The following is a 19,227-nucleotide window of genomic DNA, read 5'->3' as shown; positions in this document are numbered from 1 at the left end:
ATTATTCGTGTTACCAAATGAAATTGAAATATTTAATACTTGTCATACGTACGTGCGATAAGATATGATACTAGAATGTCATGAAATATGGTGAAATTTGACGAAAATGTCGAATTTTGTATTTTATAAATAAAAAGTTAAGATGTAGCAGTTTTTCTTCTATCTAGCATAATTTAGCCAAATTTCGCCAAAGTTCCCCGGTCCCAGTATCGATCCGACTGGCTTACAAATAATCCGATGCCATTGTCCATTAAGATAACCAACTAAATTCTTCTCATAAAAATAAATTCTTATAAGAATGACGATTTAGAATCTAGGCAGAAAGACTGATTCATTTCAATAGAAGGTTTTAATATAAATTAGTTTCAGTATAAATGCATTCAAATATACATATGTAGTGGATAGAATATCATACCTTATATGTTATATCTTGTATATTATTATTGTATATTAATATTGTATCCTTGCAGTATTATTAAATAATTGTCTATTTAAGAATCACGTAGAAAACTTCAAAAACACATAGCTCAATGAAAGATCATAAATATGTATTTCCGTTCGTAGGAAACTGAGAGGAGAAAGTGCCTTTTAAATATCTTCAAAGTTTTATTAATATCCTTGGTACGATGTTTGATGTCAGTTGTTGTCAGTTGACCTCGATCTTTTCAACTTACTTGGCGATTGTTGCGCAATCGGTATTTCTGCCAGCCATGAAAATTTATGAAAATCTTGAAAGCTTTTCATCGAGTTTACACTACGTTCAGCGGTGTCTCGTTGAACGATGTCAGATGGAAAGCTGTTTGAAAGAACGAGAGAATATAGGTCGCCGTTGTTACCTGTTTATTTTATCAGGGTTGCTGGGAACTCGACAAACGAGAAAACGAGAAAGAAAGAAAGTTCTTTGATAACTCGTGTGCTGCACATTAGCGCAATTTTCTTTTATTTCTCTTAATACTTTCGTCGAATAATAGGTTCGCTCGCTATTTACGAAACATTGAACCCCGTTCCGAACGAATGTTCCTCGCACGGCATGACACGGAACAGCGTTACGTCGTATTTCACATTTCCCTTAACATTAATCGCCTCGGAATACGTAAACGAAACACGAGTAGTAACTCCACAGTACATATAAGTAGAAATATCTTTTCTTCTGTTTCTTTCTCGTAAAATAAAAGTTATATTTCTTACAAGCATATACGTATGTAGATAAAACATTGTGTGTGTGTGTGTGTCCGCGTGTGCGCGCGCGCGAGAGAGATAGGGAGAGAGAGAGAGAGAAGAAAAAATAATATATATACGAGTATGCAGATCGAGAACGATCGAAGCGTTTAGATGCCTTACTTCTTCATCATACGAGACCCTCAAAAGTCACATTGATCAACTCGATAAACTGAAATGTACAGGAAAATGACATAATAATTGTAAACATTATTTTTCGAAATCTTCTTTAAAGTTCGTGATTATCTACCCGTAATGAATAAATTCATGAAAGAAAGTCCTTTGTTCTTCGAAATGTTGAATATTCACTGTGTACCTGGCTAATGAAATTGAAAACTTGATACAAAATTAAGTCGATCAATTTGACTTCTCAGGATGTTCGAGTGTCGCTCAATGACAAGATCACACACCTTTCCTTCTTCCTCTCGATTCGTTTTACATGAAAGCTACAGTTTGCGACGTTAACTCTGCGTACTGTTTGATAACGATTACACATAGTGGGAGGTGTTTCCTCTCTAAAACCGTGACGCTACGAACGGGAGCCCGATAAAAAAGAAAACATCTATGAAAGTGACGGCCAATGCAACTCCATGTATTCTACGTGGAGAAATAAAGATCAGGTCGATGCGTCGAAAGCGACACTTTAGATGCTTGTCACTTGATTCTTAGCTGTCAGCAAGCTAAATTCCATTCCAAATTCCTCGAATTCGTTCGATTCTTATCTCAACTATCCATTATCTGGAAGTTGTTTCAAAAGAATTTTATTTTAAAGTTTATCTGTTTACGCCGATGTGACTGCTTAATAAATTTTAAACTAACGATTTCCATTGTGTTTATTAATCAATATAATGCCTATTTATGCTAAAAAAAAAAAAAGAAAGAAAAATGGAGATTGTTAAACAAACATTAGATTTAATATTTTGAAAAATTTATTTACAAGTTACTTGTAATTATATTTATCGTGTAATAAGTACAGTAAATTATTGCCTAAAAATCGTATTTAGTAGCAATTTAATCAAATTTGATTAGGATAATATGTTCTTTGAAAATTTTCAGGTAGAATGCAAAGAGAAATGTATTTAAGATTGACAGGTGTAGCTACTAATTCGTAGCAAGATGAAAAGCAGAGACTGACGGGAATGGCTTCTTTGAAGCTAAGAACTGAACCGCAAAGTATATATTTGTAGGAAGTGTAAATTTATAGCAGCTTTGAAATTCTGGAAATCTCTAAAAGCGGATTTGTTAAGAATTCTACTTCGGATGATGAAGTTGGATCTGTATTGGAAAATAAAATTCTCTCCGTGAAAATTTTTGTAATCTTGCAAATTCAGTTTATAATTTCATAAATTACGGTTTCCATCGGAAATTTAATATCGCTTAAAGATTACTATGGCCTGCATAAAAAGATAAAGCGATTTTCTATAATATAATCTCTCGATCGATTAAAGTTCTTTTTCAAAGTAATAAATTTCCTGTTTGATGTTATTTATCTCACTTTCTTTTAACTAAATTATAATATCTTATAAATCACTTTTTATCGCTTTACTTAGGCGTTCATACGTTTCCGCGCTTCCTCTACCCTTTATTGACGAGCAAGTATTTTATTAAATGTATTTTATTAAATTAATATCAATAACTTGTAAATGATAACCTATAAAATTTCATAAATAATATTAGTTCAATTGTGAAAGACGATATTGATGTAGCAGAATCGATAAGAAGTCAAAATTATAGGTATTTGTCAAAATGTCCGTCCGGATGCTATCGAAAAATCTAGCACAGCAGTTTGTATTGTCACGTGTAACAATACCATCAGCGCTGCCTAATTGCTCGAAATATAATTCCCTTTCCGATATCACGGTTCTCTGTCGGCATATCGACGTCGAATCGACAGACGCAACGTTTTAGGCGATTGTCATTATCGTCGGACAATTCGAATGTAACGAATAGAATTAATCGGAAATTCGAGCGAATCGAGGAGACTGCCGGTGACGTATTATACGTGGGTCAGTGACAGTGTTCGAGCGAACAAAGCCGACGATTTTTATCCCTCTTTAGACGCGTAGATATGTTTGTGAAACAAAAGGAAGGAAATATGATTGAACTCTTTTGCGTATTGTTATTTGTGATTACATTTCTCTATATAGTAATCTAAATATGTTACTGTACACTACATGTAGATATATGTTACTGATAAATTAAAATGATACACAATTTTGACAAGTTTAATATCTAGAAACTCAAAATAGTGTCTTTTTTGTTTTTTTTTTTTTTTTTTTTTTTTTTATTATTTATTTATTTCTTTTTAACTTCAACACACGGTTAGAATTTAAAATAGTAGAACAGACAAAACCGCATCGTTTAGGATTCCCAAATATTCGATTTCTAATATAATAAACTTTCTGTGAAACATAATAACGAAGGTTATTATATGACAGATTAATTTTCCCAAAATAATAAATTATCCCTATCAAACACAGTAAAGAAGATAATGCAATAGATATTGTAAATCATATTAACGATTAAATAAACTTTCTTACATCGACGTTATACATACGCACTCGCAATCGTTTGCGCCGTCCCCTCTCCACCAAACAAATAAAACAAATGCGTGAAAACAAGAGAACAAAATTAGAAATCCGAGAGTTACGTATAAGAAAGCGTGTTACGATATTTCTCAAATTACGGCCCTGCATCGTATCGTTCATCGAAACTACGAACTACTACCTACTATCGATTAATCACGCATGCACTAGTTTCACGGGAGCAAAATTGGCCATAGTTTGCTAAACTCATTCGGACAGCTGTCACTGACATTGGAAAAACGGTCCGATTACCCTCTCTCGGCTGTGTCTGTGCCGTTAAAAAATTACTTGTATTATTTTCGCGAGTTAATCCATCGGGAACCTACTCGATCTGCTCGGCTGCTGAACGATGCAAATCATACCATAGCAGTAGTAATAATGATAATAGTGATAATAATAACAATAATAACAATGACAATAACAATAATAATAATAATAATAATAATAATAATAATAATAATAATAATAATAATAATAATAGTAATAGTAATAGTAATAATAATAATAACAACAACAACAATAACAATAATAGTAACAATCATAACTAACGAATCGCACTTGGGGGTCGCTGAGCATATGGATTAAAGGGGAGTGAATTGTGTACACATAAGCAACACGTAAAATACACGTTAATGCTGCGCACGGCACGTTCTGGCCGTGATCATTCGCGACTTACCAACTTACAAAAACGACGATTACACGTCACGCACGCTTACGACACGCATTCTTGCATCCACGAGAAAAATTGTTCTTCGTCAATGTATGTACAGTGCTCGATTAATTATTGCTATAGTACATTTATACAGTCTAGACGCGTACAATAGGCCATACGAATGAAAAGTGAAGCGTTCGCGATGTTTTCTTCCGGTTTTCTTCCGATTTTCTTCCTTTTTTACTTCTTTTCTTTTCCTTTTCCTTGTCCTAGAAGAAAAGCTCGACTCGCTACTTTCCGCGGGAATAAAATGGCGTGACGTGGTGCGTGGAACCAAGCGGAAACTTGGCCCCGCATATCGTAGATAGATGGAGAGAATGTTCAGTAAAATTCAACCCTCCATTGTGCATTTGTAGTTTCTTTGTTTTTGCTTGCAATACGTACGTTTCTTTTCTACTCTTTTTATCGCTTCAGAAGATTTCGTAAGCTTGTATAAGCCGAGCTTCTTTACTACCGGATCTTGAAGGAGCATCAAATAGATGTGAATACAAACTCTTAATGAAAGGCTTGTCATCAAGGAAAAAAATTGCGAAGAAATTGCGAAAATCTTACGGTTAATTGAATTTGGGAACTTTAGTCCGATGTACATTGCCCGTAAGTATACATACATGTGTAACTATTTATAATAAGAGAAAATATGGGCGTTACGCTTACAAAACAAGGTTTACATTTATTAATCGTTTGCAATCCAGGGAATTATAACTATGTTTGCATGATTTTATTGTAGGACTATCTTAATAAACATTATGTTTAAAGTAAGCGAACAGAAGTGTATTTTAGATGCATAAATTTCCATTTATGATGGGAACGAATTTTGTAATCTTTAAAATAAAAGATGTAGGATTGATTTTTGAATCATCTAATACGAAGATGGAAAATAGATGAAGGAATTTAGCATCTTTTCTTATAACCATATCAACTAACGGTCAATTTTGTCATTCCTTCAAGCGATAACTTTCTAAGGAGAAACGTAAATTCTATATGTGTATAAACGAGTATAATTTAATAATAGCAATAATCTTAATATAATAGCATGTCAATTTTAATGGATTTATAAGCTATATCAGGATCCGGTATTAATAAATTCTACCTATACAATTTGTTCTACGACATAGACTTGGCGTGGTCTACGTTATACTGATTAAAAACTATGTACATACATCAGATTCGACGGATGAACGTTCACCTTGTCTATTATCAGTTTTTATTAAACGTAGCTCAACGCTCTTTCCTCGCAACAATCCCATTTTTAATAAGTATCGCGTTACAGGTAATACGGCATTTGTTCTTCTCTAATTACAGCTAGGTAGCACTGTTTGTTTTTAACCTACGTTTCGTTTACGTTTGACAACTTATTTACAAATTAAACGCGATTTCAAACATCTTGCGAGCTAATTCCAAGCCAGTCATTTATTCAATGAACATACATACATACATACACACATACATACATACATACATACATACACACATTTGTATATACAAACAGCATGATTTTTTAAACATAATCTGATCGTTGAAATATATTTTCAACAAGATTGAAGAACCTAATATATATTTATTGCACTTATAGAATTTCTACGTAACTTCTAAATTATTGGAGAAAGTATTATAATTATATCATACAAGTTGCTTTATCATTTCTTAAGAACTGCATTTTGGAAGAAGAAAGTTTCGAAACACAACGATGATTCTATTACAATGTACGTAATGTATTATAAATCTAATAATTATCTCATATTGGAAGCAAAACGAGTCGCCGATTTTTCTTCAGAATGTTATCTTTTAACAGTATCGATGAGAATGTCGCTTTGTTTCTCATGTTATTAAGTATCCGAGAAATATCTCCATCCTGGCTCAAGTCCCGCTTCAGGGAAATTACAGAAAAGATATTTCGGAACATGTTTTAAATCTTTTCGCTTCGATGAACTAGGAGAGGGACAAAAAATTCAGTAAAAACTCGAACGACGTAAAATTATTGTTAAACATTGGAAACATTTTCACATAATACGTTTGCCTTTGATGTAAAAGGTAGCTGTACTGTAGTCGTGTCTAAAAATAAAACAATGATTCGTAGAATGTGCCATTCCAGCAAGCAGATGTCATAAAATACGACTGGCGAACGAAAAGCGCGCAAGATACCGATTTAACGAGCCCCATCTATAAAGTCTCAAAACGTTTACAGGGCGACGTGTTTCCGGCACGTGAACCTCTGTCGAAATTTGCAATTTCGTTGCGTGCCGACGAAAGACATAGAAGAATTTACTTGTCGTTCTCCCCCCGTTTCCGGTTGTTATTAATGCTCGCGTCGAGTCTCAATCTTTCGTTCGACTGACCAGCCAATTCGTTTACGAGCTTCCGGTTGCACGCCAAATCCTTCGAATCGACTTTGTCGAGTGTCATCGAACCCAAGAGACGGAATTCGGCTTTTAGCCTCATCTTCGCAGATATTTAACAACTTCAATGACGAAATGTACTATTTAATGTTGAAATCGTTAATTTAAACGGAAATATTAAAAAATGACGATGTCGATACATGTATGGAGTTGACCATCTGGAAAGAATGAGTTAAAAAGAAAGTCACAGTATAAAAGAAGGTCTGTATCGCGAGAATAACGCACGGAGTTTAATTGTCGATCCGTTTCCCGGACACGAATACGGTAGAAACGTTAACAGGGATTGTAGAAACAAAGTAGAAACAAGCGTTACAGCGATAGGAGATCGAGCATGGAGATCTAAGGGCCGGTGTAGACGATCGACCGCGATATCGCTCCGACAATATGTCCGCCTTCGTTGTTCTTAACTGCGTGAAAGAAAGGGAGACATGATCACAGCGATATCGCTCGGACAAAAGTCGTTCCGAGTCTACACCAGGCCGAAAAGATCGGTTTTTCAGACGAACGATTTGCGACAAATTGCGACAGCAACGGCGGCGGCGTTGGAAGAACAGAGATACAAAGTTGTTCCGCCTAACGGAAGAAAGATAGATACGTTCTTCCAAGCAGTCGTCGCTGCGGCAATTTGACACAAACAGCTCGTTCGAAGCCGGTGTTAAGTGACCGCCGCGACGCCCGTCCAAAGGCAACCCGACATCGGCAACTGATGCTCGATGGGTATATCGACCTCGCACTTATCGCGGAAGAAAATTAATTGCAAGAGAATTTTAAGGCAGAGTAGGTTGATTGTTTGGAAGATAGTAGAAAATGGTGAAATCAAAAAATCAAATCAAACAAGATACTTGTGAATTATTATTTCAAACGAAACTAAACTAATATTCTAATATTCTTTTTCGAACAATAGCACGGAATTTTTAATATTCTTTGACAAGTTTTCTTAATTTTTATTTCACCGTCTGTTCAATTCTTGTACTCTTTTTTCTTTTGTTTAGATAATTTCTTTACTCAGCATTGGGGGCCATGAAAATTTTGCTGAACATTTCACGCTTTAAAACGTAAAGTTTTCTTTTGGCAGTCAGAAAGTATGGAACAGAAAACGAGATGCGATAGTATCGGTAAGAGGTATGTTTATAGACGAAGAAAAGTTTCGTAATTCCATTGCATTTTTAAGGATGTTCAATCCTCGTTCATTTATCCTGGGAAGTGAAACTTCATCAATCAACCAGATCCTCTCTTACAAATACTAAATTAAAAAGTTCCGGAAATCTATTACCTTCTGATGCTAACGGCTGTCAATTCCCTTACTAGAAAGTAATTACTCTGAACTCTCAATCAATTTCCCTATACATATACGCCGCTTTCGCAAAATTGTGGAAAAATATGCAAATATCTTGTCTCGTCTTGTAAATGTAACTGCGCATTTATCATTCTTAACGTAATAACTAACTCATCCGCGACCATTATTTCCATTGTTTCTATATAATAAATAAACTAGGGTTATCTAGTAAGTGAACCGATTGCATTTATTATTTCTATCTTGTATACTAGACTTTTTGCCAAATTTGAATAATCCTCTAATTGTATACAGTTCCAATAAAAAAGTCGTCGCAACACTGCCTTGGTTTTTTCACTTCGTTAAAATAAATACGAATGATAAACAAAAAAAGCCTACACCTCTCAGAAATAGCTAAAATGCATAAGAAAATGAAAAGAATAAGAAGAGCGCGAGATACGTATTACACATTTATTATTCCGGGACTGAAAGCAAGGGAAAATATTAAAATAATACGAGTTTAAATTAGAAAAATAGGACCATCTTCCATTAACGGTTGATGCAGCATGTACATAACATGTAAAACATGTACGTCATTTACAATTACGCATCCATATCACATTGAATCGTTTACTAAGCCGAAGTGTTAAAATCGAAATCAAACCGTTCAAATAGATTTAATCTCAACTCCATCTTGTGGGTTCGGCAATTCGCAATTTCTACGCGATATTAGACGCGCAAAGTTTAACGATTCGAGGAAAGTGACCGCAACGGTCCGCTAACAGCGATCCACGGGCAAGAAGTTTCTAGAATGAGCTTGATTCGTGATTAGAGTTGCCTGAAGATCAGTCTAAAATGGCGTGAAATTCGTTCTCCGCGTTGAATGTTTTAGAATTTGACAAAATTCGCGTGACTCGGCCGCAGATTTCTGACGACGATTAATTAACGTGCTGATAAATCGTCCAAGCGTGACGGCCGTTCGAGCGTGATCGATTTTATCGGCAAAGACAACGCGTGCCACGAATCTCGCTTAGGCTCGATAAATATGAGCTGGTTTTATCACACGGACGTTCCCATTGTTCCATCGATGGCTATTATATGTCCCAACAAGTTAACAGATTTTATTACATGGCCTTCCTTTAATGAAATAGAGATAAGAAAAATGTTTTGTTCATAAAGTTAAGTTAAGTAAACTATCCAATTTGTAAATTTGTCGATTTCATAGAAGCAACAATCCACTTTCATCCACCTGCTTGAAATCACTGGAACTTTTGTACTTTGTGACTATTGCGAATGTATCAAGTTCGTAGCTTCGTTCTTCTTGAAATACGCTTCCTAACAGAATGAAACAAACATGTAAGATAAAACTAACGGATTTTGAAAAGATAACAAAAAACAGACCATTTTCTTAACATATATTTACATTTATATAGGTAATTGATAGAAAACTAAAAACACGGTCTCCCATTTATTCGTTTTATTTATTCCTATTTATTAAACACGAATTTATCTTACGAATTCTATTTACTCAAATTTGCAAATGATAAATCAAACGAATGAAGGAAACGGGGGTACTAATCAAAACTTTTATTTTTGCAGGAGACCGCTTGCCTTTAATTAAGATATGAATCAGGTTCTCTGTCGCGACGAACCAATTAAAGAAATAAATCAATCGATCATTAATTTCGCCGGTAATGAACTTTTGGTTAATATCTTGTTTTTCGCGAAAGGGAAACAATCTTTTCGTTGTTTTCTTTTTTCTTTTAATTAAATGTATTCTTCCGCGGTAAAAAATCACAGAAAACAAGAAATTATACACACAATGGGAAATCATTTAGACTGACATTTCTTTTTCTTTAAATTTTGTTTCTTCTTCTAATTAAACTCATATGATGATTTAATAAACTAAAAATAATCTAAATTGATGTTCTTCTTCATCTTTTATTAGCCATTGTACACGTGCAGGAATTCGTAAGAGAAACTATCAGAATTTCATTTTTCGTCATACTCCGAAGTTACTATCCTTTCAGTCTACTAACAATAAAAGAAAGATAGTTTTAAGTAACAAATTTATTTATTAAGACAACTGTTGTGCAAACTATTGCTTCTTGTTGATGATATTCGGAGGAGTATTCCTCATAATAGACGTATTTTTTAATTAGCGTTTAAGCTTTATATTTTATGAATTATTTATTATATTTTATAAATTGCATCGCAAAATCATCCATTGATCGTTTTCTCATTTTCTTTAATAATTCTACAAAATAATCCACACAATATGATTCATCGAATTATTTATCGAATCATTTCTTAACTATTCTTTTTATTTTTTTTTTTTCCCCCTTTCTTTTAATAGATGTACAAAAGTTTCCAGTCAGATAGTTTTTTCACTTCATATTCCAAAAGCGATATCTTTATGAATTTCAAGTAATATTATATATATATTATTCTTTATCGTAGTACCGTCGTCTTTCGTTATTCCTTCGATCACTCTCGAATTAATCAAGTCAGTAGATTGGATTGGTTATATTATCGACAGACAACGAGGTCCATTATTGTGACGTTTCCTATTCACAGCAAATTGGACGATCGCTCGACGAATGAATCGATACCGATTTCATTTGTGGATCGCAAAACACAGCTTGCTCGACGCGACTGTTCACGGGGGTTTCTTTCGCTAGACGAACTCTGACGGGGTTTTCCAGCAGCTCGCACAACACGGCAGGGCGCTCATCAGCGTGTCCTTGAAGGCCTCGCGGAAGTCACGGTTGAAGTACGCATAAATAAGCGGGTTCAGTGCGCTGTTGAAGTAACCTATCCAGAAGAGGACGGATACCACCGTGTCTGGACAGTAGCAGGCCTCGCCGCATAGGGTCGTCGTTAGATACCTGGAAAATAAGAATATTTATACGTCGGTTGGATGTCTTTCTACAAAGTATCGTTCGTGATGAGATTGGATTACCTTGCGCCCCAATTAAAAAAAAAAAAAGAAAAAAAAAAGAAAGAAAAAAAGAGAGAGAGAGGGAGAAAGAGAGAGAGAAAAGCACAAAATGGCAAAATGGGACACGAAGGAAAGAAGAAAGAAGCAAATGGTAAGTGGCAAATCAGCAAATTGCATATGGCAGATATGCAGATTGCAGGTTGCAGATTTGCTAAAAGGATGGAAATTCACAAAATAGTATGTATATTCACTTTTCGACGTATGTATATCAATGTTAACAGTTACACCGTATCAAATGTTCAATGGAAAACCTTTATTAGGTTCTGGATTGTTTTATTTAAACTTTGAGAGAAGAATTTGATGATGATGATGATGATGATGATGATGATGATGATGATGCCTAATTTGTCCGAAGAAAGCTTCGAAATCTTTGAATTCTTAAACTTTCCTCATCTCAGACAGATGTTCTCCGCCAAGACAAATATCGCTATAAACTTCATTAGTACAAGAAATTTTCGTAGAATCTAAATCTAAGCACGTGGTAGTTCACAACGAAAACTACTATTGGCCTGAACTCTCGCTTTAGAGTTCGAGAATCGAAGATTCCGAAACTTTCGCCAACTTGAAATTTCCACACCAACAAAAGCGGGATCTTTATCAACGACAGTTAACTCGATTAATTTAACTGATAAATCAAAGTTTCGCGCAACGTATTCAAGAGTCGTATCGTAAAACTGTGCAGCAAGTGCTGCAACGTTCGAAGTGCGGTTTGACACGGACGATTTTCATTAAATCTGAAATATCCTGCGACTGCTAGTCGCCGTATTATTCCCAGCGGTAAGAAGCTAGTGCCATTTCCTATGGAACACCGGTGGCCGCCTCGCTTAGTCAGGAAAATAGTTAGATTCCATGCGAAAAGAGGAGTAAACTCTCGGTAAACTCGACTCGAGATGCACACAAATCGGCTTTGCATTATTAATAAAACATGCGCCTGGCTCAGCTTTCGTGAGTATTCACCGACTGTGGTGAAACTTGGCTGTCGGAACGAAATGCTGCTGAACAGAAGAAGCTTCTAGCTTCTAGCGAGCCTCGTCCGTGCTTATACGCGACCGATACGAATCGGAGTTTCTGTCTAGCTTTGGTCCGTTGATGTGGAATAGGGATTCTCTCTTCTGGTCGCGAGATTTATGAGTAGATAAATGCGCGAGGCGACGCAGGTAGAAAAAGTATCCAAGTGTTTTATAGGAAAAGAATATCTATAGTACGTAGTGTAGTATGTATTGTAATATACAGAATATAGAATGGAAGAGGTTAGTACGGCAAGTGCGGCAAGTATCTTAAAATTCGGTTAATTTGAATTACTTGGATCGTAACGTAGTGTCTACCTACCAAAGGAAAAATGGCAGCCAGCAAAGGAGGAACGCTCCCATTATTATTCCAAGCGTCCTCGCAGCTTTATGCTCGGCTCTCCAGCTCTTCGTTTGCTGTCGTATCGAAGTACCTGAAAAAATATAAATTTATATCAATACATAGCTCTTAACGTATCGAATAACGTAATACCATTTAGTTTCGCGGCTGAACTTAAAGGGTACAGTTAAAGTTAAAGATAGTACGGTAAGCTAAAGGACAACTTTTCATAGCTAAAGTAGAAAATCATTAACGTTACAATGATTTTTAGTTTTATGATTAGGTGAAACTATGGAAAAACTGACTAGTCTCTGATTTCGATGATTTTTGAGTATGTTGTAAAAGTCAACAACACTTATTTCGAATAACCTTGTTCCTATACATGTAAGGGGTGGACTCGCTCAGTTTCCGAGATATTCGCGAGAAGAACAGGAAAAAAAATATGTCGATGACTTTTAAACTTTAGATGTTGGATCGTAGACGTACTACAGACTTGGAACGAATATTTTACTCTCCAACGAAAATTATCTATTAACGGAGTTATGATACTTAAAGGTTGACGATTTGAGTATCAAAATATGAAGAATAATGAATTGTTCAGTTATGGATTAATGCACGATTGTGATATAATTAAAGCATGAAAGCCAGCACTTTTATAAATATCACGGTTGATAGAGAATTTAATAACAATGAAATGAATGGAGTGAAAATTTGCCATTTTTTGTTCAAAAATTCACCGGGATCTTAAAGCGCTCGTTAATTATAATTTAATACAACGAACCGTTTAAATTTGTTATATGATGGTGAATTATTCCATCGTGTCTCCATATTTCAACACAATATTTCCGTCATTGTGCATTATTCGTTTGTTTCGCGATATTTTATTGCAGGATAACAACGATTTCTCTTCTTTTTCTCTTCATTTATATGTTTTCTGTTCGTTATTCTGTTTAAAAACAGAGAATGATTTTAATTTTCTAACGATGTTTCAATTTCTAAAACAGGTTATACGAGTCTCTTACTGTTTTCCATTTTTACCTTGGTTTAGGAAAATATTTGTTCAATCGAACAAACGGAAACACTCTATTGTCGGAAGAAATTTTCCCCGCACAACCATCAATTTCCTTCGCATAGTATTCAAATCCTCCCACGCTCGATCGTTTTCAACTTTTAACTGGATCTTTGTATTATCGTCCATTGTTCTATCGGAACGACCTCACGTCCATGGTATTATTTAATATCGCAAGAACGACGCGCGATTGTGCGTTGCGCACGTTGACGAACCTCATTGAGAATTAATCTGAATTTTAGCACCAACATCTCGATCGCCTGTTTGGGCAGTAAAAAAATATGTTGAAATCGTCGAACGAATTTGAATATGTTCTGTAGTCACGTTTTAAATAAAAGAAGAGTTTGGCAGTTGCATTATTAATGAAAAGGATGGGATTGACATTTAATTTTGAATAATTTATAAAAACTAGAAATCAGTTTCCTAGTAAATTCGAAGAGATCAAAGCTGAATGAATGGTAGAACGAATCAAATTTTATTTGAATGTAAATTTGAATGTTTTCTTGCGTTGATTTTGATCTCAATTACATTCCAAAATATTGTTTCTAAGATATACGAAAAATTTTCCAAATGAATAGAAATAAATTAATAGTATTTCATAGCGATGCCAGTAATATCGAAAAACTTCGTTTCGAAAGAATAAACAAAGTTTATGACTCTTTTTGTTAATCTTATCTAATTATAAATTTCAATGACAAAAATGTTGAAAGAATACAGATAAATTTGGAAATCTTTACTTCGCGCTCGTCTAACTGCGATTCGTCTTCCATTAATAGGGAATAATTTTCGAACGAACAAGAAAATAAATATCGCATCTCTAACAATTTAGGATTTACTGCAACGTTGGTATCTAATATACCACTTCGGCCGAGGAAAACAGAGGAATATTATTGATAGAGAGAGTTGCGTTGATACGTACTCGAGAAGGTGTTTCGTGGGCGTCGATCGAATCAATACGCTGGCATATCGAAGCAACGAAGCTACTGTTTGTTTGTCCGATCGTTGGTTATATGATTGGTTGAAGGGTTAATATAGTTCGATCTAATTGCACAATTAGCATAAAAATATAATGATAAATGCAGCGGTGTACAGAAACTTTTTGCAGCCACTGTGGCTTTGCGTCGTTCATATCTCTTCTTTCTACGAAAGGTAGCGAATCAGTTTCGACGGTGCGATGTCCAAGCAGTGTTTAGATAATGCACAGCTGCAGAATGAGAAAACGGTCGCGTCCGAAAGCCAAAAGCCGAAAGCAGACGGGTTCGCATGCTCGAACCTGGTCAGACAGATTTAGGTTGGTTGGTCGATGCTCACCGGCTTCTTCGCTTTCGTACGATCGATGCGCCGCCCATCTATTAGGATGCGGGAAGCTTGAAACCCGTGCAGCGGCGCGGCCGATTTAAGTGTACACACGCAATTACTCGTCGGTCTATCAAGCACGCCGACGAATTCATACGGTTCGAAAAATGTAGCATCTTCGGATTCAAATGGTGGAACAACGAGTAACAACAGATTTAAATATGGAGAAATATCTTGACTAGTAATTCTGGTCATGAGCAGATAGGATCGATTTTATACGCGGTGTGATGGATACAGAATTTCGAGAAGAATTGCGTTTGAAAGATATTATTTGACGAATCTAGCAAATGTGTGACTATCGTCTTTAAAAATATAACTCCAAGGAAGTAGATGTACTTTGATTCCGAGATATAGGGATTGTAATCGCCCCATTAAAATATAAAATACATTACTCATATATTTATGACTTTTTAAATAGTTGCAATTTAAACATTTAGAACGTTATCGAGAAATTTGGTGTACTTCTTGCCTATACAGATATTTACATCTAAACACTTGACTATGACTGAAATAAATCTTGCGCGATATTTGAAATGACTAATAACAAAAATATTAATCAATTATCGATAATTAATACTAATTAATCGATAGTCTCCGCATAAGTACGATATAACATTTGTAGTAGAACATAATCAATTATATTCTTGTATAGTTTGATTCTTCCATATATATGTATATTCATACTACAGCGAATGATGAAAGCGCTAAAACTTGAAGATACCTATCCAGAGTCTCGTTTATTTCTAACCGTAGTAACCGTAATCTCTTATTTCGGAGACTATGGCTACGTTAAAACTTTCCACACTTTTTACGCTTTTTCTTACTGTGTGAACAATGTATTGTGAACAATGTATAATGATACGGTAAAATTAATTGAAAGCCAACACGTTCGTTATTATAGTGGAATGATATAAAACGTCCACTACAGGCCGTGTTTTGCAGTTGTTTCTTGCAATTTTATAGAAGAAAATCGTATAATAAGCAATAATTATTTGATATTTGTTTCTTTCTGTAATCTAACACGTCAGTCATATCCTATATTCGTTTACTTCATAGCTTAGAATTAACGCTACTCGATACAGAGTGCAACGAGAATTAGAGCAATTTGCCTCGAACCCTGAACAGCATACCTTCGGTTAGGACAGCGTGATATTAGTTTACCATTAGCAGTAGCAAAGATGGGAATAAAACTCGAGAGGATAGCGCAAATGAACGCTGTATCAAAGAAAGATCGTTATTTAATGCTTCTACACGTATATATCTCCCCGTACACTATTGTAACGTTATTACTTCCTTACTTATATTTGTAACCTTATTAGTACCTAAGCTTGTAATACATGCCAAGAATATAACAAGAATAATAAGAATAAAATAGTAAAATGAATATATTAGTAGAACTAGGAATTTCTACAAATATCCGTAGTCTACTTACTACACAACCTGATATAATTCTTCAAAAAGCAAAACCCGACGAGCCGAAAAAATAATCCTCCGAAATTACATGAGAACCTAAACGGCCTCCATCGTTGAATCAATTACCACGTATCTTGAGTGCGTTGCAAGATGTCAGGTGATTGTAACGATTGTGGACCGGTGCAAAAACCATTCGATCGTCCGGTTGTCCTCGTAATCGTGCTGGTAACGTGGTGTAATTGGCGAGTGGAGGCGCGTATGCCTCTGCGAAATTACGCATGGAGAGTTGGAGAGCGAAGACACGACGGATACACGACGCACGTGACTTTAAGGAAACGACATTGTCCCACTTTCGGACAATATGCGGTTCTAGTTGAACGAGGATTACCACATCGCTTTTGTCCAACTGCAGTGAATCGCACAAGCATTCGTAAATTGTTTTAATTAGAAATATCGATCGTGGGACATTTATCTTGTTACTTTTGCAAAGTAATCGTGGTGTAAGGTAATTGCTAGTTGCGATGTAATTGTTATTTTGTAATTTCCGTTGGGTCGAGGATTAATGCACTTTCGACTTATTTACTTATGTATACCAATATTATATACATCTTTTCAACATAACTATAATTGTTACTGGATTGCGGATTTTGTTGCATTTCTATTTCATATTTTTATGAACATAACTGAAAAGAAATGAAGCCTAAGTGGAAATCTGACAAATTAGTTAGAGGTATTGTCACCTCTCTGATTTCTATAATTTTGAAATACGTTATAGAAATCAACGTTTTGAACACTTTCTTCCTACATGTAACACATGTACATAACACGGCCTTAATAATAATTTTGCGCCGGTAGCAGCGTATGCGTTAGTATTGGTTGCCAAGCAACTTAAGAAGCGTCGCAACGGCCGAATATAACGACCTTACCAAAGCCAAACTCTTATCTTTTGTCTATAGCGTATAGTATGTATATCATAAACGACAATTGGACAAGCTTGGATGTTCTGCCGATTGATCCGATGAAAACCTTGTGGGGCGCAAATGCATATACGCCAGGCTGTAAGAAATGTCTGTTTCAGTTATAACTCGATTAAAAATGAATATCACTGATGTATTGAGTTTGCTCCAAATGCCAATTACTCCATTTACCGCCTGCCGCTTAAAAGCTGTAAAAGATCGTCATCTAACTGGCCACCACCTTACGGCGTCGTGAACGGAAAATAAAAAATGACCAAAACCTAATTCGATATCCACAATTCAAATGCATGCGGAATAACGAACGTACCAGTAGCTTAAGGATAACGATTTTTAGAAGAAATATCGTCAAATGCCAGGAGAGCGTTACACGTCAACAGGTGAATCGAAATTTTGTACGCCTTATTTCTCTGTAAAACGACCCTCGTTTTCAGCTTCGGCGACCCTAAAGATCCCCTAAGATCTAAAAAGTGACATTGTTATTTGATACTCAGACGGTAGAAAATTAAATCAAACATGGCAATCATCTCTGACCGTAGACTGTCTTAAATTTCGCGTCACATTCAATTTGAATCTTTGTGAATGTGTTGTAAGAATGGACATTTTTCGAGATATACATCGACTTGTAAAAAGTTATGAACCTATTATTCGTGTGGAAAAACTATTAGTAAATTATTAAGCTACTAAACAAAAGGATTTTTACGGAAAGCTGAAGAATTAATATAATTAATTATTTGTATTAGAAATATTACAAGTTATAGCATTCTACATGTATTCAAAAGTACGGCACGATTTCTTTTGATGTTTACAGATACGCCGATCGTTCACACCTCGTCTCCACCGTTTGGCACTTTCGAGCTTTTTATATTAGATAGATAGCTAGATAGATGGGTAGATAGATAAATGGACAGATAGATGGATACATAGATAGATAGATAGATAGATAGATAGATAGAGAGAGAGAGAGGGGAGGGGGAGGGGAGAGAGAGAGAGAGAGAGAGAGAGAGAGAGAGAGCCAGAACGATTTCTTACCGGTCTCTTATTATTAGAAATGTGGTACACTAATTTGAAGAATGATATCGATCGTACAAGCGAAAAGAACTGCAAGTAAGCGAAATAATTACTCATTTATCTACTTTCTCGACACGTCGTACATTCGAAACGTATAGCTATTTAATATTACCATCAAGATTCTCATTGTTCGAGTAGTTAGGTGGGGGCAAACACAAAACACAACGACGACCGTCGAATTCATCTAATGCGGCCGCCGCCATTATCGAAATGTTATTCAAGATCGAATGAGCCTCGAAAGCTGCAGGAGCTTCGTGTCTGCTGCGAGTCGATTAAGCAGTAAGAGATTCTTAGAGGTAGGCGACACTTTAGAACGACTTTCAACGGACACGTCCTGTTTTAGAAACTCGACCGATTAAATTCATGCGAAGAACGAACGCTCGTACGAGTTACGTTCTATTTGGTTGGTAGTTGATTGGATTTGCGGTGGAAGATTGCAATTTCAGTAATTATGCTTCTTATTCTATGAACTTTCTTTTGTCCGCTTTTCTACTTTCAGAATCTATAATATTCTGTTGCTTGATTCAATCAATTTACTAGATAAACACAGTCATCGTAGACCAAGATGAACGTCTCAAAGAAATACAAGCCTAAATGAACCCAGCCACGAATTACCAAGAAGTGATAAGTACCTTTCAGATACCCTTTTTATCTCTCATGTTAGCTAAGACTTTACGAACAAGATTTTTTTCTTTCTCAAAATTCGCTGTTCAGCTTCACCAAGGAATTCAAACCTGGAATCCCCACGAGTGTTCATGAGAAAAGAAAAAGAAAGAAAAGGAAAAGAAAAGAATATCGCATTAACGTACATC

At 35.5% G+C, this 19,227-nt stretch overlaps 1 protein-coding gene across 1 annotated transcript in view; it reads right to left on the bottom strand.

The window, feature by feature from the left end:
• Positions 1 to 897: 897 nt before the first annotated feature.
• Positions 898 to 19,227, bottom strand: part of LOC126924880 (octopamine receptor beta-3R-like) — a 35,805-nt gene continuing 17,475 nt past the window's right edge. Inside the window, exons 3-4 of the mRNA XM_050739828.1 lie at positions 12,515 to 12,626; positions 898 to 11,072 (exon numbers count right to left, since the gene is read on the bottom strand). Coding sequence (XP_050595785.1) covers positions 10,862 to 11,072; positions 12,515 to 12,626 — 323 coding nt within the window. The 3' untranslated portion in view covers positions 898 to 10,861. The remainder of the gene's footprint in view (positions 11,073 to 12,514; positions 12,627 to 19,227) is intronic.

This window comes from Bombus affinis, chromosome 15 (assembly GCF_024516045.1).
Source record: "Bombus affinis isolate iyBomAffi1 chromosome 15, iyBomAffi1.2, whole genome shotgun sequence".
Classification (NCBI taxonomy): Eukaryota; Metazoa; Arthropoda; class Insecta; order Hymenoptera; family Apidae; genus Bombus; species Bombus affinis.
Note: the sequence above shows the minus strand (reverse complement) of the source record. Positions and strands in the feature narration are given on the sequence as shown.